General features: G+C 36.3%; 1 protein-coding gene across 10 annotated transcripts in view; it reads right to left on the bottom strand.

Annotated features, from left to right (window-relative positions):
• Positions 1-7418: 7418 nt before the first annotated feature.
• The window catches only part of RBM26 (RNA binding motif protein 26), a 60153-nt gene continuing 40932 nt past the window's right edge, over positions 7419-26639 (bottom strand). For 7 of the 10 annotated variants that reach the window (XM_086620094.1, XM_086620103.1, XM_086620146.1 and 4 more), the window contains 5 exons: positions 21026-21130; positions 18299-18508; positions 17027-17113; positions 13504-13617; positions 7419-8122 (listed from right to left, as the gene is read on the bottom strand). In XM_086620094.1, coding sequence (XP_086476220.1) covers positions 8033-8122; positions 13504-13617; positions 17027-17113; positions 18299-18508; positions 21026-21130 — 606 coding nt within the window. In that variant the 3' untranslated portion in view covers positions 7419-8032. The other 3 variants (XR_015222534.1, XM_086620159.1, XM_086620167.1) reach the window with 3 other exon arrangements.

Here is a 26639-nt window from a genome sequence, read left to right as displayed (position 1 = left end):
AAACAAAGAAACACCAAAACCCACAGAAATAGCTTGTAGGACTCCCAGTATTCAGATCCCTGAACACTGGGAACAAATATTCAGCAATTATTGACTTAGTATTTTAAAAGTACACAGGTTTGTTTTGTTTTTTTTGCTGGAAGACACTGAATAAGTACCCCTGGATATAGCAGCAAAAGTTTTCTATTCTCTCTATACAAAGATCAGCCCGTTTAAAAGGTGTTCTAGCAGACAAGCAGTTTTAGTTCCATATTCAGGCCCATTCAATCACTGGCATAATACATGGAAGTAAAGTTTTCAGGTATGAGCAGGGAACATTTCCCTTCACTGTAAGGATTTGTTTGAAAGACAGTCAAGACTTCAACTACTCAGTTACAGAAAGTGAACATCTGCACTGCACAATTCCACACTGCAGAAAAGTTTTCCAAACCTGCTCACTTGCTACTTACTGGGTATTTCTGGTTTTGTGTTCTTTATAAAACTTGCAATGGTACTTCACCTTACACAACTTTTGTTGTCTTTATACAAGAGGATGGTAGGGCCTAAAGGGGAGTTTTGAAAACAGCATCAGCCAGGAAGGTTAGGATTGTAGAACTTTGCAAATAACTACATAGTATCCTATCACTCTTCTCTTTTCCAAGGTAAAATATTACCACAAAGAATGTAGATGGAAATTAAAAATTCTATCAAAATACATATAAAGACAATATGTTTCTTATTTGGTACCAAACTGGTAGAAATAGCACCTGGGGGATTTATCATTTTAAATCTTACCTAATACCTTTCCAAGAGCATCAGTGGGTAAATGTTAATTAACTATCAGATCTGAACATAAACAGAAAATCATGGTACATAAAACCAAAGAATTTTTTCAACAAGCATTTATCTTCTCACAATCACTTCTGGTAAGCAAAGTTTCCGTTTTTAAGTGAACTCAAAGACGCTGACTTCTTGGAAGTTTTCCAGCATTTTATAATGTCTGTCCACAGGTGATGAGAGACCTGCCGCCTTGCAAGAAAAAACAAGAGTGTATAATAATCTCTACATAGCTGACTTTGAGTTAGGAGAAGTATAACAAAACGTGTGATAACCCAGCACTTTCTGATATCGCACTTATGACTGAAAGGGAAGACAGAACAACGCAGAGTGAGTCACGTTGTTGGCCTAAACGTGACTTGTGTGCATGGACATTGCACGTTCAGACTGCCAAGCGTAGAGACACGTGGGCTGCCAGCAGCTTCCCAGTGCACTTGGGCAAGACAGGAACAGACAGTATATCAAGTGTATGAGGATAAGAAAGTATTCCATATCGTAGTTGAAAAATTGTGGTTGCACTGCACCAGCTGGTGGAGCTACAGTGGCAATTCTTTGATTTAACATTTAACATGAGTCTACCATAAAGCAAAGATAACCAGCTACAGTGGTGAAATTTCTTCACACCATGTTAGGCTGGCCATTTCTTTTGTAGTTTATACAAAAATGTAGTATCATCTGTCATTTCTGCCCCCTCCACTTTCCAGCAGTAAGTTTTAGCTTTGCATTCACTGCATATCCCCTATCCTAAAGCATAGACACATGCTTAAAAGATTAATTTTGATGAAAGCTTTGACAAACAGGATTTAGCTACCCAAAGTTTTCCGTAACTTCAACTGTAATCTATCAAAAACTAATTCAACTCCCAGAGCAGAAAAGGAGATGGTATATATGTCTCTTGCAACACAGAAATGTTCTTCTGTTTTATTCAGGTTTAAACACCTGAAGTCATGTTTTATCATTGGTACCCAAATCCAAAGAGAGATACTTTGTTTCAGTTCACACACACAGCATTTCTGCTGACATGGTAGAGATGTACACAGGTTTCTGCAAGAAATGCAAATATTAGTATGAGAACTGAAACAGGAGAAATATCACAGAAGTGTTGAAATGGGAGCAAATTACTTCCAGTTACTGTGTTTCACTTGTGTAGCCATAGTGCCCTCTAGCATTCGAAAGAGAAAATACAGGGCTTTATCTCAAGGAAAAAAAAAAATCCACAAAATCAGAACTGTTTTTTTTTTTTTTAAAGCAGAGAAAGGACAGTTTGCGAATGTGAGTAAGAACATTTCTTCATGTTAAAAACAAGATACTTTAATGGAAAGGACACTTCTCTCAGCTTTTATGCAGCAGAGTCCTGCAGAGCTGGGAAGCTCTGTAAAATCAGAGTTCTTGTACCCTAAAGGCATTTCTGTGCTTCTGTAGATCTCACCGACACCATATATGCATTAGCAACATGCACACGAATTTGGCAAAAGGATATAGGTTTTTACACGCATAGATCAAGATACATTTTTATGAAGTCTTTGTTTTCTCTACAAGAGAGGAAACATTTCGGCTCAAACATCTTTATTGCACAAAATTCCGTGCAAGATGAAGAATAAATTACGACCTTTAAAACCTAAGAAACTTTTGTCATTTCCCTAGAGAGCAAATTATTGTATGGAGAGAAGAGTTAGCATGCCTTAGAGCTGAGGAATTTTCTGTGTAGCTGCAGATCATTAGGAAAACATTTTGGAGAAGTTAGTGCTTCTTTTTCCCTCTGCATGTAAAAGAACACTGAGCGCAAGAAGCAGACGTCATTCTTTAGCAACTGGGAAACGGTCACCTGCACTGTTTGAGGCTGAGGCCTGTACAGAATATTTCTGGTTTGAAATAATCTCCATAGCTTGTAAGGAGGAATTGTAAATACCAGTTTGCTCCACTCCTCCTTCCTTTTTAAAGAAAAGTATACACTAGATGATACAAAAAGATCTGACTTTTTAAAAAAATATTTACATACCAAATTACTATCCAAAAATCTGATACGAAACTGCAACACAGAAGAGTAAAATAGCGTAAAAGAGTAAAAAGACAATTTTACCCTCTCTGCACCCAAAAAAATATATCTACTGCAGGTATTTCTCCGAAAAATGAATTCTGAAGAGTACATGCCTCAAATTATTTTTTTTTTCTCCCAGTTGCTGACAGGGAAATACTAAAATCCAGCTCATCAACTTGCACAGATTTGCTGAGTGTGATAATCCAGTCTTTGCCAGAGAAAGTTGATAAATTGAATTAGTCCATTGTGCTAACAAAGCAAGAAGGATCTTGGAATCCAAGAATTCAAACTGTAACATAAAAATTATTATAAAATACCACAGGGTCAGATGAGATGATTTTCAAAGACATCAACTGGTCTCAGGATTACAAGCTTACTGTAAGAAGAAAAAAAAAAATAATTTTCACTCACATGGACAAAGAACAAAGTACCAACATTCAGATAAGCTTTAGCATTAACATGTATAGAAGGATCTTATAACTAACGATCCATTAGGAAAAAAAAGAGAAATTTCTTGTGCAGTATGTTCTTGAAATCCCTCTCATTAGCATTCCAATTAGATCCAAAGAGAATTCAAATAAAAGACTGAAATGACCGAAGTCTGTTTTTGTTGCAAGTATTTTTGTTGTCTACAGATTCAAAACATGGTTCAGAATAAAACTTGCAAAGACATATTAAAGTAAAAAATGAAAATAATTATTTTATAAAGCTACTGTATTAAGACAACTGTGTTACAAGCACACTAATGTGTTTTAAAAGTCTACAGGAGTCCATAAAAACTAACAGCTCATTTTCAACAAGAATCAGTTTACAGCTAAATTGGCTGAAATGAAAAAGATGATTAATTTGCCTTTTTTAAATGTTGATCAAGAACAACTACCTTGTCTGACTTAACAGGTTCATGTGAAAATAATCAAGTGCTATAACATCACTACAGCAAGAAACAGCTCTACTCAGAATAGGATGACATCAAAATTGTTCAGATTTTCACTTATTTCCCCCCCCAAAAAAACCCTCTAGTTTCTGCTATTTGTTCCAGTTGTTCTAATCTAAATTTGTTAACTGTAATTTAATTTCCTAATTGTAATAAAAGGTAAATGATAGAAGATTAAATCTGACTATATCTTCTTTAGTTGCAACATGAAAACAATGCTGAATTACAGTAAATGAGGTGCTTCATTGAAGGTCTATGCCTCTCTGTTATTTTGTTTATTGGTACAACAGTAGAGTATGACTGATGGGGGAAAAAAAAAAATATAATCCCTGGTGCCTCCTCATCTATTTTTGGTGAGACTTACTAGTCCACAGATTAGTTAAAAAAAAAATACAGGGAACATCCAAAATCACTTCCTTGAATCAAAATATAATTCTTTTGCATTTTTTGGTACTCTTTTATGCTCATGAGACAATGGACAATTACAAATTATCCATTCCACCTAAAAAATCCTCAAATAAATGTACAGTTATTAAAAGTTATCCAAGGGCTGACAAGAATAGTAGGCTTAGACAGTTTGGGAATCTCTTCACAGTAGATGGTCAACAACAAAATCAGATGTTTTAAATTAGGTACAATCATGCTACACTGCTCTCAGATACCTAAGTTACCTGGATATAATATTTGTTGACTCCTTTTCTAGTTAAGGAACAGAGAGAGTTTTCAGAGTGTCGTTTAGAACAAAAACTTATTTTAAGTACCTGAAGTTATATCAACACTTTTCAATGTTAAGGGAAGAAACAGATCTGCTTAGACTTGGACATCCTGTACCTTTGTGTTTCACTAGTAACTAACTTGTATTTCTCCTATGGGTTTTCTGATTTTAAACAAGTGAGTTTTAAGAGAATAAAAAATACAAATAGCACTGGCCATAAGGAATGCTTCAAAGAGGTATTCTTACTACTATACTGTTTTGTAGACAGGCTGTAATATAGTCTGCATTCCCGACTCACATTACTTAAATTTTTTTTGTAATCTACTAAATGTGGCTTACTACAACATTGTCATTGAACTACACGTCGAATCACACTTTACTCAAGCCCTTTAGTATCTAACTGGAAAAGAAATCACCTTCTTAAATGTTTACCTTTTTTTCCACAGAAATTTTGAAAAGTTGTCTAGGGAAAACCAAGGTAACTCCGCTTTCAATGTTTCAGACTAGGAAAATCCATTTGCACAACTGTTAAAAAAAATACAATCATAGTGGAGGCATACTTGGGAATGCATTCAGAAGGATGAACTAAGTAAAGAAGGGAATGATAGCAGGATTCTTGGTTTGTTGACTGAAACAAGGAAGGATGCTGCTGCAGGTGACAATGGTTTTTCACTGAAGTCTACACTAATAAGGATCTGACTGAACTGAAATGATGAGAATTGGCAAAGGTAGCAGTAAAAAAGGGAGAGTACAACTAGACAAGGAATACAAGGACAGAGCAAGTCAAGGAGAAATCAAGAAAGTAATTTCATAATAACAGAAACACATACAGAATCCATTTAGATTGCAACTGGGACACCGTTCTCTGAATGGCACAAAATCACTGATCAGTTTTGACTGAAACAAACATCCGGGTTTGTTTCTCAAAGCGAGGGTAAACCAAGTCATTCTGACCTAGGGGGTTTTCAATCATTCGGAGCATCATTAAGGTAACAGCAGGGGACAAAACATATGCCAGTAAGAATGACCCCCCAACACCTTTCACCGATGGAAGTTTGGAGGAAAAAGGCAGTAAAAAGAATTTTAAAAGATTTCTTCCCTCTGCAGGTAGACCACAGCGCAAACAGTTATAAAGACACAACCTCGCATGGATGTATTACCAGGCTGGATTCAAAACAAGTAGGGAAACTTGCAATACTAATTTTAAAACGACATGATACAGCAATTTCAGATGACTCAAAAAGCACCCACGTAAAGAACACCCCAATAGTTGTCGTTAACTTGTGTTGATTGACTGCAGTGAAAAGGCAGGTCTGAGCACCAGGTAAGGCACTGCCACAAAACCACCTTAAGGCAGCACCCATAGTCTTTTCCTGTGCTGAACCTGTTCTGTAAGACAAAACACAGAAAACTTCCACCTCCTGCACTGTCGACCTGGCACCCTTCAGATGTACTAAATTATTAAAAAAGAAAAGTAGGAAAGCTTGTATTTAATTCAGTGACACAGAAACAGCTCATTCAGAGCACTGAATTAAAATGTTCTTAAAATGTTTTATTTTGCCTGAAATTCAGTGTAAAAGGAAATAAATTTCCCAAATACAGTTTCTTATGGCAAGATTTAGAACTTACTGTAACAAGCATGGCGGTCAATTGTGAAGTTTCAACGTGAAACTAAGACTATATAAAAACTTTAAGTGCATATTTTTGCAACAAAATATGCATGCACACAGGGATATAGGGAAAAAAAAAAAACAACCAAACAAAAATCAAACCAAAACCCTCAACCCAAAATAGGATCTAAGTCTTAAAAATCTCTCAAATAACTGAAAAGCACAGAACAAAAATTCTAGAGCCAGAACTCTTCTCTCTGAGATACTACTTCTAGTTTCCTCCATTTCTGTTTTGGAATTTTAAAAAATAATAAAATTACATGAGTTACAGCAGTTCTCCCCCACCTTCCCCTCGAAAGACAAAACCATGGACCGAAGAAAATATACTGTTAACTGAAGTACTACTCCCTGCATCTATTTGATAAATGAGATAGCGGTTTTATGTTGCACTCATTAATGAGCTGATGGGGGGAACACAAAAAAAAATAAAACCCACAACTCTAATAATTAATATAAACGGATTTTCTTTTGAAAACAGACCAACATAATGCAATTAAATGGAAATAAAACTGAGTCTTTATCTAGTGAGAGGTGTCCTTTACTGCAAAGGACTAGGCAGTTCCCCTTCCTAAGAAGAGGAGAAATTTCAGACCTCACATAACAGAACGCTGCGTTAGAAAGAGCCAACTAAATATTTCTGTGGAGCAGGAATTCTACTCACAATTCATGTATGTACACTTTTAAATTATGAATATTCGCTATAATGTGAATTTAGTATCTGCTACTTCTGAAAGGGAAAAATGTAATCATAGAAACACAGGAATAAAAAAGATGCATTAGTGTGTGTAGTCAAAGTTTTCAAAACGATATCTACCAAATATTCCACTTCACTTAATGTATTTTTCTAATTTATGTTTCAGTACTCATATTTTTGTGGGATCAAATGTTCTTCTACAGTTGCACAGTGCAGGAACATAGAATAAATTCCTTATTGTTGGAATATTATTCTATTTACCATTTGACTTATATGAGTTTAAAATTCAGAAGAGATCCAAAAGCTTTTACGCAACATCGTACACCAGTGTGTTAATGCAAATGAAACATCATTATGTTGAGATTTTTTTAATATTCAACATTATTTTAGTATAAGTGATAGTGATTAGAGCTCCTTTTGTGAATATGGGGGTGGGGTTGCCATTTGGAACGGTCTTTTTTCTTTTCTTTTTTTTTTTTTTTCTTTTTTTTTTTTTTCTCCATTGCGAAGGACCATTGCCTTAGCTTTTTTGGTTATTGCTTTTTTTTTTTTCTTTTTTTTTTTTGAAGACCATTCCATTTCTTTATTTTTTAACATCTTAAAGTCATAAGGACTTATATGCAAAGCAGTCATACACTTTATCATTAAAACCCATAGGTAAAATACGTACACAAATCCAACAAAAGGCTAGTACATAGTAAAGCCTAAGCATACTACTATGCAATATTATGAATACATAACTTTAGAGACTTCAGTTTAGTACTGTTATCTATTCATTTCTGAAAACATTCACAAAGATTTTAAATGCAAATTTTCATTCCGTATCTGGAATAGAACAAAAATTATCTATGTTATAACAACTTTTGGTCACTTGTGTTTGACCAATTCGGTAAATTACAAAGAACCCAAAGAATTCTGTAACTTTCTGTAGAACTATGTAATAAAAACATTGCATATGTTCCTAGTATGATGTCTTTAGCAATCATTTACTGAAATGTAACTCAAACATCAATCTCTCAAAATGTATAACTGACCAGCTGCTTTTTAGTCTATATCCGAATCCAACTTCATCACAAAACTCCTTTTAATACAAAGATGCAGAAGTACATTAGGTAATACTAATGCAACACAGGTGCAGTTCTAGCATTGTCATCAATCAGTCGAATCATCTTCTCCAGGAACGAGATTCATTATCCTCCTCCTCTTCATCATCATCTTGAAGCAGCGAGTCATCCACCAAAGATTCTTCCTGAAACTTCAAGAGAAAAATGTGATAGTTACATCAGAAAATGTTAAAGATCAAAAGGTGAAATATACATCTCTGATACCTGTGATTTGATAAAGAAAAAATTTATTTTTTAATAGGCACACAGTAATCCTTTAAAGAAAGTAAGCTGTATGTATCTGTATTATATACATATATTAATAAATGGCAAACGAAACGTGGGGGTTTTTTTCTTTTCAGTGGACTCCAAAATGACCAGGACATATGCACCTCTGATTCTTCAACATATCATTCATGCCCAAGCTGCAATGTTCCCATGAAACTTCAGATGCTATACTGAAAACTAAGATTAGTTTTAGGCCTTTTTTCATCCAAGTGCTTATACCTGTGCCACAGTATCAAAAAGGTTGAATCTCAGACTTTGATTCTGACAGCTTAAACAAACTTAAAAACTGGTACAAAGATTTAAAAGATTGGGGCAGGGAAAGAGGTTTTTAAAGAAATTTAGACAAAATATATTAAAGTACTTTCCAATTGCTTTCAGTAACATGGTAACTCTACAGACTTCACAAAACCATGAACATTTCAGGTCAGTGGTTACAGGTTTCAAAAAGGCAAAGTTAAAAAAAATCCAAGGATAAACAGTGAGTTGCTTTAATTTTTATCTCCATATAGACACAGAGATATATACACAAGCTACACCCTGCCTCAGAGCTTTTTTGCCAATTGCCACCTATCACAGCAATTTATGCACTAGCTAAAGAAAGGACCAAAACACAAGGATATCACTCCCTAGCAAAGTCTCCCAGCTGTTAGGTAACAGTTACGGTCTTCCTTGCTTATTTGTCTTGTGCCAATAACAGTAGTTTTTTTGCTACAGAATTCCCAAATCCAACAGGAGGTGTGAAGGTTGATTTTTGAAATCAGGGAGCCTTCTGGAGAGATGTGAGGCTGTAGGCTGAAGAAAGCCTAGAACTAAGCCTTCTCTCTTTCCAGTAGCCTGTTTTACAAGCAGGAGAAACTACTGTCTTCATTATTTTTGCCTACAGAAAGTGCATTTTAAAAGCAGCTCTGTCGACACTTGACCTGTCAAATGTATGCTTGGGTACTCTGAGCCAGAACAAAACAGAGCAGCTTTCTGAGGACTTAGCGTCTTCCCCTGGTGTCTACATGTCCAACAGGCTAAAACACAACTGTCAAAGAGGAGTCGTCCTGGGCAGCACACAATGCAGAACTCTAAGGTGCACAAGGCTGAGCGGCAGTAGGGATGATCAAAAAGCCTGGAACAACTTCCATAAAGAGGAACAACTACAGGGACTTGGATTTTCCAGCCTGGAGACAAAGTAACTGTGGGGAAGTACGACAGGAGTCCACATATATTAAGTTTCTCAGAGAAAGTGAAGAGAGAACCATGGTTGTCTTTTTGATGCAAGAGCAGGACGACATCACAATTAAACATGCACATGGCAGGTCTAATATAAAGCTATTTATTCTTGGTAGACTTAGTTGACAGTAGTGTTCCCTGATGCAGGACTTCATAGATGTTATATAAATTCCAAAGAAACAAGACAAATTCATGAAACAAACATCTTTTAAGGGCTTTCAACTACAAAGACACCACACCTCTGACTCAACAGGTCCTGAACTGCAAACCACTGATGATTAAAAGCTTATCTCTGCTTATAAGTCTTATATTCTTCCTAGGCATCTGTCATTGACTCAGTAGCATCAACTCTTGTTAGGCACCCAGGTATGGAACGTAAGGCATCTAGGAAGATTAGGTGCTTTCATAATTAAGTGGCAACTCACCAGGGATTTTCTATAGCATCCAAGTTCAAAAGACCTACCTCATATTTTCATAAACGGACTAGAAGCCTTGTTTCATTATTAAAAATGTCACTCTACTGAATGATCTAGCTCCCGTTTTTCTTTTTGCAAACATCAAGGTACTTGGTTTCACTCAAGTCTTAAGCCTGCTACCCCTCTTTAGCACAGCATTCCCTGGCTGAACTAAAATGGTAGTTTAGACATGGAAAAATGAAGGTAACCTTTTTCATGTGTTTACAATAGCTGCTATAAAATGAAGTTAAATAAGCAGCATGATGAACTGTAGGCACGCAAAAACTTAAGACATTTTACATCTATAAAGAATACATGATTGAAATACAGGCTGCTGACTATAAGAACCAACTCCACCCTCAATCTAATCCTGTGTAAGTACCAAATTTTAAAAAATAAAACTATGTAAAATTTATTTTATGCAATTGGTTGAACTTCAGCACATGAAAATGAAGTTCTTGAACTCATCCATCCAGGACCTGCGGATCATAACATTGTACTTCAAATACTAACTTAATCAAATGCTAGAAGCAATACAAAGCTCAAAGAAGGAAAGAATGGCATTTAAATGGATTATTGAACAGAAATCCCCTGTTTAAAGAAATTTGGTGAAGGTCAAGACGACTAATTCAGTTGTAGAAAATGCAAATAAAATCTAAGCTCATTACAGAAAACACAGGAGAGCTACATATATTGGACTTGTTTTGAAAATGGGAAAGGATCAGAGGTAAGTACATCAACCATGTTAAGTGGAAAAATCTGTAAACACTGGGTCAAGTAAGAACCCAGCAACACTACTAACAAAAATATAGGTAAACTAATATTTTTATATTACACATTTAGTGTTGCAAAGATTTCAGCAAGCATACAAAAGCAATGAACACCTAGCGGTTTTGATCCAAGATCAACTCCTATACATCTTCAATGAGCATAATTAGCTGAGCAATGACTGTAGAAACAGTTCAGAAACAAATAAAATCAGTTAAATGAAACTAACTAATTAAATCTAACACTCCAGAAAAGTGTTAGAAAAATAAATTATATGGGAAAAAATAATCTATGATAAAGGTAAACATTCTAATAATAAAATTATTTCTTCATAACAAAAAACCCGATTACTTCCCCTTTTTACTTAAATTTTCAAAATCTGGAAAGTTTTACATGAGTCCATCGATTTAGGAATAACAGAAAAAAGTCCCATGCTGTCTTTTCCCTGAGTTTTCTTTCCATACCTGATGACCTCTGTTACGGAGAATAATCACCACCTAAAATAGACGTATCCCAATACCACAAACACTTCTCAGGTGACAAGTTGTCATCGAGCATCTGGGCCTGGGGTCTTTTCAGAGTTTGTAAGTTTGTCCTTTCTCTTTGCCAGGGCAGCCAGCTTATTTTGCTTGTTACTATCTTCATTCCCTTTCCACCACTACCTATACCCTAGAGGTTCCTCCTACACTCAGTAACTTCAGTTGGGTTAAAAAATGAACCTCACTGTAATTCACCTACCAATGAATCTGTACTTTCCTTCCTGTACTCTGCTGAAGTGTTTGCATATCCCTCCATGCCCTTCCTTCATTATGCAAAATGCAGACGTCTCAGTGAAGTAATTATTCAATGAGATCCCTCAATAAAGTAGACTCCTTGCTGCAACAAATACTGCTGTTCATCTTCACAGGCAATACATCCCTGAAGGAGAAGTGACAAAGTATCTAAGATGCTCTGAAGATTCCCCAGCGTAGTCTCTTGTTCACTCCTGTCTCATTACTATCTGACAAGGCTTTAGGTTTGAGTACACAAGGAAAGTAATATTTAGTAAGTCACAGCACACAAATGCCTAATGTGAATACACGTGGTGGAGGTAGTCTACCTGTCTTCGGCTGACACGCTAAAAATAAATTAGCATTTTTGGAGACAGAAAGCAAATAGACAAACTGGCTTTCTTCAGAAAAAAAAAAAAGCAAGTGAATACTACAAAATGTAAAAAGAATAACCTAATTTGTTTATATCGAAACAATCTTGTGAAGCTGCTTCTATGGTAGGCCTGCCAAAATATCATCAGAAAAAGATACAGACAAAATACTATCACAAATAAGTCAAAGTACATCTTTACTTCTACTTCAGCTATTCTATGGCAATTATATATAGTTAACTGACAGTAAATGAATTAGAAAAAAGATCACTTGATTTCTACCCCAAGTGGCTTTTTTTTTTTTTTTTCAGAATTCACAAACAACAATATTGTGAGAGTAATGAATTAAATGCATCAAGAAATGTTGCCCCACTATTCATTCCTACGCTAACCAATTAAGATTATTTGGACAAGGTTTATTAGCTTTCATGTTGAAGATAATGGTGAAGACTTCACCATGATGAAGACTAACACTCAGCAGGGGTACTTTAGATGTCTGAATGAAGTTAGTGAATGCTCTAAATTATTCCTTCACCTGTATCATCCAAGCCATATCTCTCTCTAAGGGAAAATTACATTCTGAAATTTGATCCTCTACAAAATTAGTGCCTGAAGTAGATGGCAGAAAACCCTATGTTTTGGACAAAATCCTTGATCTCTCATGAAAGTTCAAATCCATCCCTTCCATTTTCTAGATATATCCTCTAGATTTTTCTGTTGTGTAAGAAATGAAACATTTCCTGGCCATGGGATTATCATCTCTGACAGCTGGGAGACTCCACACAATACCTAGGATGAAGCTATGATGAGGCTGAACCATGTTATTGAATCAGAAGTGTCATCTAATCGTGTTACGCGCTGTGAGAATGTGTAGGTACCACAGTCCTTATACCAAAGCACCTCAAAGCACCCTCCTTACAAGCCAGAGAGCTTGTAAGGAGGAGAGTCATAGAAAAGCAGGAACATCCAAGGTCCGGCACCTAGGTCAGGGCAACCCCTACTATAAGCACAAGTTGGAGGATGAAGGGATTGAGAGCAGCCCTGTGGAGCAGGACTTGTGAATACTGGTAGATGAAAAACTGGACATGAGCCAGTACTGTGTGCTCACAGCCCAGAAGGCCAACTGTACTCTGGCCTTTGAATACTTAAAGGGGGCTTATAAGAAAGATGGGGACAAACATTTTAGAAGTGCCTGTTGCAACAGGACATGGGGTAATGGTTTTAAGCTGAAAGAGGGCAAATTCAGACTAGATATAAGGAAGACATTTTTTATGATGAGGGTAGTGAAACACTGAAAAGGTTGCCCAGAGAGGTGGTAGATGCCCCATCCCTGGAAACATTCAAGGACAGGTTGGACAGGGCTCTAAGCAACCTGATCTAGTTGAAGATGTCCCTGCTCAGTGCAAGGGGGTTGGACTAGATGACCTTTAATGATCCCTTCCAACCCAAACCATCCTATGATTCTATGATTTCTGCAAGCAAAAGTAAAGTATCTGGACTTTCAACAGCCTAGAAAACAAGAAACGTATTTATAGATAAATCCACTTTCTGATATCAAAACCCGAGTTAGATTCAAAAACAGAAGTATGAATCAATAGATCATTTTCTTTTGAAAAAGCTACAGGATTCCATCTTACAAAAGAAAAAGAAAAAGTAAGCTTACTTCTTCTTCATCAGGTTCAGCTTCTTCTGTTTCGACAGCTGACATACTAGCAACAGGCTTGTTCCATGCCAACTTTAACTCTTGTCCTTTAAAACGAGATCCATGAATTGCAGCCTAAAAGAAGTTTAAACATTTTAGTTATATACTTGTCAGGGGAAAAATTAACTTCAGCAATACTTACATGCAAGAAATAACTAACAGCCTGATTTTTCAAAAGAAAATCCTAGTTGTAGCATGTTCATACTGAATTACTGTTAATAGGTTAAACCAAAACAATTTCATTCACTGCACATGGAATTCACACGTTCTTTCAGGAAAATGATTAAAACATATTCAGAAAAAAAAAGCTTTTAAAACTATACATCACTTGGTGATGTGGGTAACATACTGAACCATAACCTTCCTGGGTTTTAGTATTATCTTGACGGGTTCTTCACCTTTCAAAAACTGACACAAAATTGCTAATACAGAACTTACTGGAAGAAATAAGACAGATATCCCACAAATACAAATGATTTAATATATTAAAAAAAATAAAACAAACACAAAAGAAAAAACACGAAACAACTAAAAAAAGTCCTTTGTGATTACAACTTACTCTACTGGAAAACATTCCACTTCTTGTAAAGCCGTTGTAATTGGAATGTAAAAATTTTTAACTTATGGGATATTCATGCCTTTCTAAGCGCCAGCTGCATTAAGTGGCTGCTTTGGAAATAGTATGTTCAAATTAAAGTAACATGAATGAGCATAAATCAGCGTTAGCAACATTCCGAAATAACCGTCATGGTCACAGAAGATTTATAGTACAATCTGAAAGCACAGCATAATGTGAAATGTAGAAACAATTACATGTTCAATGACATCTGAACATGAATTGTGTGATATTTAAGTCCCCAGGTATAAATTTTAAATCTGTACATATAAATTTATGATAAATTTAAAAGATTCTACGCTTATTAAAATGCAGCTCAGGAGCTTTTTGTCCATGGTCTCATCACAATGTCATACAACTAGAATTTTTAGAAGTACTTATATGTGACATTTAGGTCCAGAAACAACTTGTAATCTTTGGAAAAAAATTACTACTACATAAAAATGCAACATTTTACAACAGAGAATCCTTCTCTTCCTTCCAGGCTAGAACATGTATGGTCATAAAGCCTGGGCCTATTTTCCTTTAAGTAGGTAAAATATTAGCTGAGTTTACTTCACAATTGGCCTCAACAGAGGTTTTTAATGATTACCTTCTACAACTTCTCCAATTGCCAGTCTTAAAGTCTGCTTTAGTAGTAAACACAGAAATTCCAGTGGAAATATATTTAATATACAAGAACATCTTAAGGAAAATACAGATTTTACAATATTTGATCACAGTTTTCATAAAATTTTAATTTAAAAATAAAGGTGCAATTAGACACAAAGTCATCCGACAGTTAGAAGTTTTAGTGCTGACAAGAACATGGACATGTCACACACTGCCCGTGAATTTGGACTCAGCTAAAAAATTCTCACTTTCCAGAGCATATTCTGAACTTCACTTGAATACAGCTTGAAAACTGCACCTGTTCTATTTTAGAGTGATTGAGGAAAAACATACTGCTTTTCAAATGCAGTGAAATGCATCATAAACAAACAAACAAAAAAAGGCAAGAAAGCAGGGTTGGGGAAGAGAAGTACATAACGTTGACTTCAACCATTCCACCAAACATATCATTCTTCTTCCCCTGTCTACATCTTCCTTCATTCTCTGCATTGCCTTCTTTTTCAGGTGCTTCCTATCTCTACATTTCTATGTCTGGTTCCAAACCTGCTTTTTCAGTACAGAAATTTAGCTAAGGCTGAGAAGATTCTCCACGTCAATTTTTAGGCAAAACAAGTTATAACAGTAAAAACTGTATTTTGCTGATAAACAAGTATCTGTAGTAAGATACTGTCAAGATCTTCGTGAATCACATTCCTCCTGGGAGAAGAAAAGACTTTATTTGGCCAGTCTATAAACACAGATTATTGTTCTAGGTGACCTATTTTTATTTTCAGGGAAGCAGAAGTTTCTCTCAATACTCGGAATATTTCTTATGTAAACTACAATATCAAAAAATACGAGGCTGCAAAATGAAGCACTGATTGTCAAGAAGAACCAAAACTAAAATTCCAATTTTAATTCAGTCGACTTGTGAGTATAAGACTTATGACAGCTTTTATCTGCAAGCAGGTATTTTTTATTCCCCACAGAACTTTTGTTCACTGTTGAACTGTGTTCCTTCAATACAGTTGTACGGCACTGTTTTTCCCTGTCGGTCAGTATGCACTATGTACCATGAATTACACTTCCTTTTTTACCGAAAAATAACAATCTCTGTACAGTTAGTGCTCATCATTGCTATACCTAAGAGTTTCACCAACAAAATTTCTATGGTTCCATAAAACATCTTTGACACATGCATCAAATTGTTTCTCAAAATATTTAACCATAAAGATACTGTAGGCATTCAAAACTATTGTCCCCATTGGCCTAATGTGCATTGTAAATACCAGTATTTCTGTCAGTCAGGTCACTGATGTCTCAAGATAAAGCATAAAAAAAGAGAAGATTCGGGCCAGGTATGAATATTGTGTTCAAGTAAACTCCACGAGATGAACCAGAAACTTTGTGCAAAATATAAATATAAAATTAAAACTTTCCATACAACCATACCGTAAATATGAATCCATTTTTTCTGGAGTCCCTATTATTTTCAGGATATTCCTTCCCAACAGTGATGCAAGGATTTTAAGGAAAACAAAATCATTTGCAGAACAACTATGTTCATTATTTTGCAAAGGTTCACATACTGCCTACACCACGAACTGAATACAGCAGGAGTCCCGCTGAGCCAAATGTATAAATTCCTCATGATCCACATGTAAGGATGCTAAATTACAACATACCTCAACTCTGGATTTTAAGTCTCTAACAGTTACTTCTATAATTGTATACTTCTGTAATTTCCTGAATTTCTAAGAAATACGATAAAAAGAATAAAAAAAGCAAATCCCATTACATCAAATCACATTTACACTATCACAGGTTTTCAGGCAAAGGTAAATCCAACTGATCTCAAACAAAATATACAGGCTCACTTTGCAGGATGTCAGTGAAATTTCAGGAAGACTGTAAGGGTACCAAGTCTTCAGGTGAAAACAACTGGCAATTAAATAAAGAAAAACCAAGACATCAAGCTATCAGTTTCCAAGTATTTCTCTTAATTCCTCTCTTATATCCTGTACTTGAGTTTACTATAAACGCCCTCATTTCTCAAGGATTTCAGTAATACACTGTTCTGACAATTTTGTTTAATCTAGGATTAAACTTTTGTGTTGCTGACAATTTTGTTTAATCTAGAATTAAACTTTTGTGTTGGACTTCTTTTAAAATGTTTCTAAATAATTAGCAGTATTAAATTTAATCAAATATAGAAGTATAACATAACTAAAACGTAGTTGAACGTTGCAGAGTGTTTTCAACAAAGACTATACTCACAGCTTCAGCTTCTGCTCTTGTCTTAAAGGTAATCACCGCATGGAGAGAAGAGTCATCTATCTGGCAATCTTCAATTTCACCATATTGCTTTTAATAAATAAAAAAAAGCTTAGGGAAATAGTTCTCCACTTCTAAAAATGCTGTCCTAAATCAAATGCCCTCAAAAATCATATCCAATTAAAACAGCGTACCTTTCACAGCCTTAATTGCCAAACACAGTACCTGTCTTTGCAAGGAATATAGTTACTTTTACTTGCATTTCTAAAACACTAAAATGCTGTAGTCTCTGGATTTCCTGATTGTAAGCATACAAGTATGAAGTAAAATTATGACAGAAAGAGGTTCTTCTGCTTCAATACTTCTCTTTTGATCAGAAAGACGGGATCTTGAGATGATTTCATTAGTCTATTATGAAACTCTTCCACAAAAAGATTTATTAGATGCAGGAACTGTAGAAAAAGCTTCAAAACTTAACTTGATTTCAACATCTTAAGAACCTGACCCATCTATTCCTGTAATGGTCTCTATGGTATTGCTACCTTTAATGCTGCCATCACTGTAAGCTGCAATGCCCAACATATCTGTGCAGGTGGAGTGCACAGAAACAGAAATACAGCTCAGTGCACTTCCATGAAATTTGGAGGAAATTTAAAACAGCAAACGCACAACCTGCAAAATGAAATAATTAACATTTTTTTTCAGTGTTATACTACTAACACTGTGAATAGAATTTATTTGTTGATGTTACTAAGGGTTTTTTTTCTCAATATTTTGGTTTGTTAAAGATAGTAAGTTTAATACTCCCTGCAATAAAATTAAAGTATAAGAAAATTTTCATTAAGCATTTGTTAAGATACTTCAATAAAGATAAACAGATTTCAGGTACTGAAAGTTTGGCACTGAATCAGCCTGTATTCTCATAATCTCTTCAGTTATTTTATCTTTCTATACCTAAAAATTTTTAACAATGTTACACATATCCTGAAAAAAATAAATAAGTCACTACTTTATATTCCAAATTTCCTTTCTTTTTAAGAAAAAAAAACAGCTTTGTAAATGCTATGTGGTTACAGTTACAACTAGTTGAATCAATGGTGTCAATTTCTCTTTGTTTCACCTTTTTCTGATGTATCCTATTTCTCCATGAACAGGCATATCATGTTAAAGATCCATTCCTAAATAATATTTCCAGATGAATTGACTCAAAAGAAAACAAGTCATTCAATATAAGAACATCATCCAAAAAACAGAAAAAGTGAAATTGCCACATACCGCAAAATGAGGAAGAAGATCTTCTCTATCACTTTCTGTAAATGCAGAGATCTCTAATGCCCTAGGTCGATGATCCACAACTGCATGCACAGGAACTCCTCTGCCTCTACCCCGGCCTCGTATTCCTCTACCTCTGCTACGTGATGCACCCCGACCTCTTGCATGAACCCCTCTACCACGAACTGAAGAAAGAATCCCTCGTTTGGCAGCCTAAGGTGTTTATACATAACATATTGATGTATTAAAATTCATAATCTAAATATTTAAGACAAAATTAACACACACATATTCTGATGTTTCCTAAAAACACATCCCCAAACAAGACTCAGAAAAAGCAGCTTACAGGTTTTAAAATAACAAAAAGTGAATATGTTAATAACATTAAAAAGCAAATACTGTTAACTATTAACAGATCAAACCCAAGATGGAAACAGGGAAAAAGAACAAGGTATTAAAAACAGGTATCAAAAGAGCCCTTATCTGTGAGGATAATTCCTCATAAGAGGAAGGAACTGCAGTACAACATTTGAAATTTCATAAACACATTTTCTTGATGGTGTGACTAATTACTTAATTTGTCTCTTAATTTGTCTCTGAAAATCCAACCAGGACTTTTATTCTGACCAGAATGAATGCAGTGAATAGCTTCTGGCCACAGAACTGTGAGGTATGAAACAGAGGCTCTAACAAGCACCTCCAAGGCCAAAGTATTCACTAAAAATTTGGCTCTGCATACTCACTAATTTCCATTCCCACCATACCTGTATACCCCTTCTAAAAAACTGGCATGCACTCTCCAAGAAAAGTCAAAAGGCGATACCTTTAACAGCCATTTAAAAAATAATCTGCAAAAGTTAATACAAGTTTCAAAAAAGCACTTTCAAGGATTTAATTTCAACGTTTATAAAAAAACCCAACCTTTTCAAATCCAAATAGATCTGATGTAGGAATCAAATGTTACAAGAAATCACTGTAACAATGTTTTTAACATAACATTACAGTGCGTACAACTCAAGCATTGACAGCACTACTTGAATGCATGCCAGCGATATCACCCATGAGTTGATCAATCTGTTATGGCTTTATTCATTAAATTATTCAGATAATTCTACAATAATACATAGTTCACTTTTTATTTTTTTTATGAGGAGAATCTTGCAGGCTTTTTTTGGTTTGTTATCTTAAAACATTTTCAAATGGTTAAATGAATAATCCAGAAAGTTAAAGATAATGCTGACTCAACAATCAAGCTGTACACTGTTTTTTCTCACAGTAAAATCAGAGCCACCTGGAACAGAACAGCAGGTTATGAGCCACAGAAGCAACACATGAACATCGTGGGAGTTAAAGTCGTAAAGAAAATACGTGAATAAAAGTTTTTCTAAAGGATTTTTAAGAATACTGAACAATCAAGGGGGAAAAAGAAACATATCCCTCTTGTGAATTATACCAGGGATACATTTCATGCTGTTCCTTGAAACATATTGGTGTGCTTTACTGATAGCTCTGGGTTTCTCCATCTACTTTGATCACTACTTGCTAAAGGCCTCAGAATACTCATTTTACTAGAAAAAAAAATTTTCCTGAGTGAGCTATGATTTTTTTTTTCCAGGCTCAAAATACAGACTCAATGAGAGATGGAGCAGGATTACCACACTCAACTACAGTGTAACTTTCTCTTGAACAAGCGCCTACTTTTCTACTGCTGGTTTTACAGATCATTCAATTCACATATTTTCTAAAATGTATGATTTCTAAATGAACTTTCAGTCCATCTATGAAATGCTATTCACCATCAGAATATATATTGTTAACATAAGCTTTTACATCATCTCTACTCAATTGGCTTGGCTTATTAACAGAAACCTGTTTTCCCAACTACCAAAGCTGCACAACAACTTAGTTTTGAAGTAAGATTTTAATGCGACTTCGTCGTACGTATGTGCACTGTGTTCATACGTAGTTATACATCAGACATGAGCACACTGCATTAAGAAATAGGGATTTAAGCGACACAGTAGCCTGCTTAACAGTAAAAAGAGATAAGGTTATCATGCAATTAAGTAGGTATTATGCAATCATATAGGCAAGACAGTGCAATATAACACAGAACGACACCCACAGCATTCAGAATTTCCTCAAAGACACAGAGAAGAAGAATCTTGCAGAGCTTTCTGAATTTTTTTAAAAGTGAGTACTTTAAGAAAAAAGCACATCTCTATACATTAAACACTTTTGAAATGTGGTACTTGCTCTTGGTAAGTCCTTCTCTTGAAACCAATGCTGTAGTAATACTACTTTTGGCACTTCAGCCTTTTTGGTTAATCTCATTAAGAGAATGCTAACACTTAAGATAAAAGACCAAGCAGTGTTTTTTAACTCTTCTGTATCAAACACAACACCACCTAAAGGCAATAATTTAAAAACACTCCATGCTCTCAAGAAAGTATTACTACCACAAATCCATAAAATATAATGTCATTTAAACAGTTACAGAATTTAAATAGATTAGCAATCAAAATTAAAGACAATGCTATTTCTCTACCTCAGTGGAATTCAGAAACTGTTTTTTTTTTTTTTAAATATCATTGCTAAATGCCTCCATCTACATGCAACTTAATATTGTACTTCAGAAAAAATAGTTTAAGATACAATACACAAGCCAATAAACGTGAAAGAAAATATTTGATTAAGAGTTAATTGCTACAAAAGAAGAGACAAACATACTTCCAGCTGTAGCTCTGTATATTTTCGTCTTAATTCAGTAACTTCCTCCCCAGCTTGCATCTTCTTGTATAAATCCAGTTCAGTATCTAGTAACTCTTTCTGCATCTAAGAAATTGTTACGGTAAATTGTTAGTTCCACAGCTCACGTTCTCTACTGAGGAAACAATTTTCCAACAAAACTCAAGAATCTATTGCTGTGCTCCTATCAGCAGGTTATTTCTGAAATTCACGGTGACTTAAGCATTGGCCAGCACTGGCCTCCAGGTAAGGTAGACTGACACAGCACCTCTACCTGGAAAACAGATTCCTACAAACTCTAAGGAATTTGAAAACTAGAAGCTGTAGTGGAATTTTAAGCTTAACTAAGTTGCGGCTTATTAATTCATCTGTAACTTTGCAGGCATACTGCTTACTACGCTAGGTTTCCACCCTCAGAAACAAACCAAGCACAAGCTTAGAAGCATTCTTGGCAAAATAAAACTTTAATGTGTAGTAGCATGTTTGAGTTTGGTGAGGTTAAACCTTTTAGACTACCACACAAAGCCAAAGCAAATGTAAATTTTTCTGAACTAGAGATACACAAAATAGAAAATGCAAAATTAAATGATAGTGATGATGAGATAAAAAGGGATTCTAAAAAAAATATGCATTGTAATTATGAATTAATACAAAATCTGTAATCAGTAATGAGAAAATGCATCTAAGTTTGTCACAATTCCACAATGCAAAAAGCACAAATGGTAGTTCTGCTTAGACCACAGCAGAAAAAAAACAGAGTAACAAGGTGAAAGGTTAGTCTCTGATGCACCTGGAGTTGCTTTCCAGCACACAGTACCTTAAAAAAATTATTAGAAAGTTCAAAAATATAAATGAAACTAAAAGGTGTCTCTGAACCCAGATTTAGACATGTTCATTGCAACCAGTGAGGTGCAGGTGCTGGTACAGGTGCAAGAAAAGGCTTTATGTGACCATGAAAATTTTATTTGAAGTTCTGTTCCAAATTCGAAGCTTGCTTTTTTTTTAATTAAATGGAAAAAGCAGCAGCCAAACGTTCCAGTGACATCACAAATGAAGGAAAAAATTATAGATGATTGTGAAACAGTTTTACATTTACAGTCGTTGATTCAAAACCACAGCATGTAATGTATTCAAAGGCTGGTTGTCAAGAGATGAAGGTTTCGCAGTTGTGACAGTTGGAAACCAAGTATCACCACTGAATGATAAAGAAGGGGTTTTTTTTGTTTCTTTGTTTTTTCCTGGAAGCTTTAAAAGAAAAAAAGCTGGATTATTCAACTGGCAACTTTAACCTGAATTCCTTTCAGCCCCATTTTCTGATTATCTACACCAACCACAGAAAAAAAATCTATTATCTCCTGTACAGTGGCTTTCAAAGTTTTCAAAATCAGAAATAGTATTTCTCTCAAATCCCACTGTGTTGCAACACATCAAGGACATGGCGAAACAACCACTTCTTAAGTTCAATAATGACCAGCAGTTAGAACTCACAAAGCAGACAGTGACACTGGTTTCCTAAAGAAAGCCTCTGGACTTTTGAGGTTTATCTCTAGTGCTTTTAATGAAGACTTCTCTTTTATAGAGCTGTGCCAGGTTTCAAGAAGAAAATACCTCCTTCAAGATACATCGAGAGGCGGCAAAGGCTTCCACACTGAGGGAGGAAGAGTATTTTGTAATCTGCATGAACTGGAAGAGGATAAAAACAGGTAAAGATAACGGCACAGTCACATGGGCCTTGTCTTCAAGTTTATACGGTCTTCTGAGCTGCTCAGGTTTTAAATGCGAAGAAAATGCACGAGAACCTAGAGCAAAGTCTTTCAGAAAATTGTCAAAGTTGTGCATTTTAACTGAAGGCTCTGTTAATTCCTCACTTTCACAAAGGTCAGATGGGACTGATCGCTTTCTCTCTTTCAAATGTTAACAAAACAATGCTCACAGATAACGCACAATCTCCATGAGGAAAGACATCCATAAAATCAACTTTTCTGTGGTTTGGCTATTTTGACCGTTATGAAATGGGTTTGCTTAAAATGTTTCTTCACTTTCCACGTTACAAAGAAAATGGAAAACCAGCTCAAAAACTTTAATAAAACTGTGAATCAAATGAGCGTATCACCTCGCTTTACTAAGTAAAAACAACAATCACACAAGGAAGTGGCGAGCCAGGTTGCCCAGCGATGGGCAATGTGGACAGAAGAGATCTCAAGATCAACAAAACTGGAGTGAAGTGGGACCACCTCAAGCATACACATATCAATCCACATAAATGAGGGAGGGCCTACAGAACAGTATCACAGGGGAAGACCTCACTTTTTTCCTGGGAAATCAGAGCCTCTCTGAAGAGCCTGTACATGAATACACACAACACGTGAAACCAAGAGGAGGAATTAGATGTCTGCACACAGTTACAGCACTACAATTTCACTGAGACTACAGAACCATCATCAGAAAACTCACGACTGACATGCCGCAGTGGATGGATACAGTCTCTTACAGAAGGATGAGCCAGGATGGTAAGGCGTAAGAGTTGCCTGTTATGTGATAGTGCAGAATGACTGCATGGACCTCTGCCTGGGGACAGATGAATGACCCAGTCGAAAGTCTGTGAGTCAGGACTAAGATGGCAGACCAATGAGGGTGACGCTGCAGTGGCTGTGTACTACACTCTGCCTAATCAAGTAAGACAAGTAGATAAGGCCGCCTACAGACAACTGGAAGAAGCCTCCTGTTTGAAGACCCTGGGCCTGGATATCTGCTGGAAAGGCAGGATGATTTTCAAGAACTGCATTCTCCAAACTTCAGAGCGTGCAGGAAATAAAGTTGGCAGGAGGCCTACCTGGATGAACTAGGAGCTCCTAACAAAACTTAAATCCAAAACCACGGTGTACAAGAGGTGGAAGCAGGGTCAGATCACAGAAGGAATACAAAGAAACTGTCTGAGCATGCTGGCACTGGTTTGGAAAGTCAAAGCCCACCTCAAACTGAATCTGGCACGGGGGGTGAGGAAAAGAAGAAAAGCTTCTGCAGGTCTATCAGCACCAAGAGGAATACTATGCTGTGAAAACTGTGGGCCGACTGCTGAATGTGAAAGGGGACCTGGCAACAAAAGACACAGGAACAGTCAAGATACTCAATACCTCCTACTCCTTAGTCTTTACTGGAATCCCAGATCCTGAGACCAGTGAAAAAGCCTGGAGAAAGGAAGACTTACCTTTGTTGGAAGAGAATCAAGTTCGGAAACATTTAAACAAACCGGACATATACAAATACCTAGGACCCAACAGGATGCAATCGTAAGTACTGACAGAGTTCGCTGATGTCATTGCAAAGCCAATCTCAATTATGTTTGAAAGGTCATGGCATTTGGGAGAGGTTCCTTGGGACTGAGAAGAAGCAAACATCACTCTGGACTTCAAGAAGGGCAAGGAGATCTGAGGAACTACATGTTGGTCAGCTTCACCACAATCCCTGGGAGGATGAAGGAGCAAATAATCTTGGAAAACATTTCCAAGCATATTAAGAGCAAAAAAGTGACTGGGGAAAAGGAAGGAGAAATCATGCTTGACCTAACTACTGTCTACAATGAGATGACTGGCTTGGTGGACAAGAGTAGAGCAATGGAAGTTGTTTATCTTCACTTCAGTAAGCCTTTCAATACTGTCACCCACAACATCCTCTCAGCCAAAAGGATGAAGAGCTGACTAGACAGGCAGACAGTGAGTTTGACTGAAAACTGGCTGAACTGCTGGGTTCAAAGGGTTCTGATCAATGGCAGAACACCCAGCTGGATACCAGTCACTAGTGGTGTAACTCAGCAGTGAACACGGTTTAACATCTATATAGATGACCTGGATGGTAAGACTGAGCATGTCCTCAGCAAGTCTGTGGACCATGCAAAACTCAGAGGAGTGGCTGCTACATCGGCTGGTTGCGTTTCCATTCAGAAGGATCTTGACATTCTGGAGAAAAGTAGCAGGAGGAATCTCCTGCATTTCAACAAAGGGAAATGCCAAGTTCTGCACCTGAGGAAGAAAAACCCCAGCCACCAGTACAGGGTGGGGGCTGTCCAGATGAAGATGACCTGAGGCATTCTGGTAGCAGAGAAGTGGAACATGAGCCAGCAATGTGTCCTTGTGACAAAGAAGGCCGACGGCCTCCTGGGCTGCATTAGGAAGCACCATCAGCAGGTCAAGGCAGGTGATCCTCCTCCTCTACTCTGCAATGGTGAGGCCACATATGGAGAGCTGTCTCCAGCTCCAGGCGCCCCAGCACAAGACGGACATACTGGAGAGTGTCCAGCAAAAAGCCACAAAGGTGATTATGGGACTAGAGCATCTACTATACGAGCAGAGGCTGACAGAGCTGGGATTGTTTGACTTCGGGATGAGAAGGTGGCAGGGGATGGGACCCTATTCACGTGTATAAATACTCAGTGTGGGTGAGAAAAGACAACAACCAGACTCTTCTTAGTGGCGCCTGGTGACGGAATGAGATGATCCCAGAAATCCCTTCCAGTCTCAACCGTTTTGAGCAATTTTGTGTTATTGGACTATTTTCTCGTCTGCTTTAAGAATTTACTGGACCACTCTCAGGGCAAAATAACTGTCATGGGTTAAAATCCTGCAGTTAAAATTTTCTAGTCAAGGATTTACCAAGTTTTCATGATGGAACTTGCTGCATCATTTCTATGGGTCTGGATTTTTTCCCTTGCATGTGAAGAAACCCACAACCAACCGTTATTCTTGAATCAAACCTGTTAAAAACTGTTCTTCCTATTCAAATTTATGAAGCACTATACACCACTCGCAGAAGAATATTTCTCAAAAACATGAGGCTTTATCAAATGCAGCTTTGAAAATTTTGCCAATTTCAAAGACTTTTATAGTTCAAATTCACTCTGTAAGTAGGTAGCTTCCTTCAGACCTCTCACAAATGTTTTCTTACCAAAACACATCCACTCTCTTTCAAAAACGTTAGAAAAATTTCTCTTCTCTCATCTCCAAAAAAAAGAGGAATTTAATCTTATTATAGCAGTGTCTGAATTCTGGGATTTTTTTTTTTTTCCAATTACTGCTAGCTCCCCCTCTAAAATACAGTAGAGTATTCCACTGCAATTGAAGTTGTTTTAGGAAGTACACACTGACTCCCAGAAATCATAATCTATGTCCATTTTCAGAATAAAAATACGCTGCTTGAACTTTTTCCTGACTGACGAATAACGTAAGAGCTACAGTGAGTACATACAGGTCATTTCAGTATTTGATATTTATTTTCAAAACTGTACATCACTGTAATTTACTTTTAACGACTATATTTCTGTGTAAAACGAAGCAGTAGAAACACTATTTCAAAATGAAAAACTAATGATCCATTTAAATTAAATCTGAGTTGTAGTGTTACATCAGCTTTTTAAAACAGAATCCCAAACATTAGAAGACAAGATTTAAGCATTCTGAAGATTTAAGAACTGAATGAAAACAGCAAGAAAAGCTCAAGACTTTCTGCCTTCTACTGGAAAATACACTGTACAAAAATCTGCTCTTTTACTAGCATGCACTTCCTCACTTGATAAAGCAAGAAAAGCTTGTAATGTATTTAA

Source organism: Tauraco erythrolophus, chromosome 1, assembly GCF_009769465.1.
Source record: "Tauraco erythrolophus isolate bTauEry1 chromosome 1, bTauEry1.pri, whole genome shotgun sequence".
NCBI classification, from domain to species: Eukaryota; Metazoa; Chordata; class Aves; order Musophagiformes; family Musophagidae; genus Tauraco; species Tauraco erythrolophus.
This window is presented reverse-complemented; position numbering and strand designations above follow the sequence as displayed.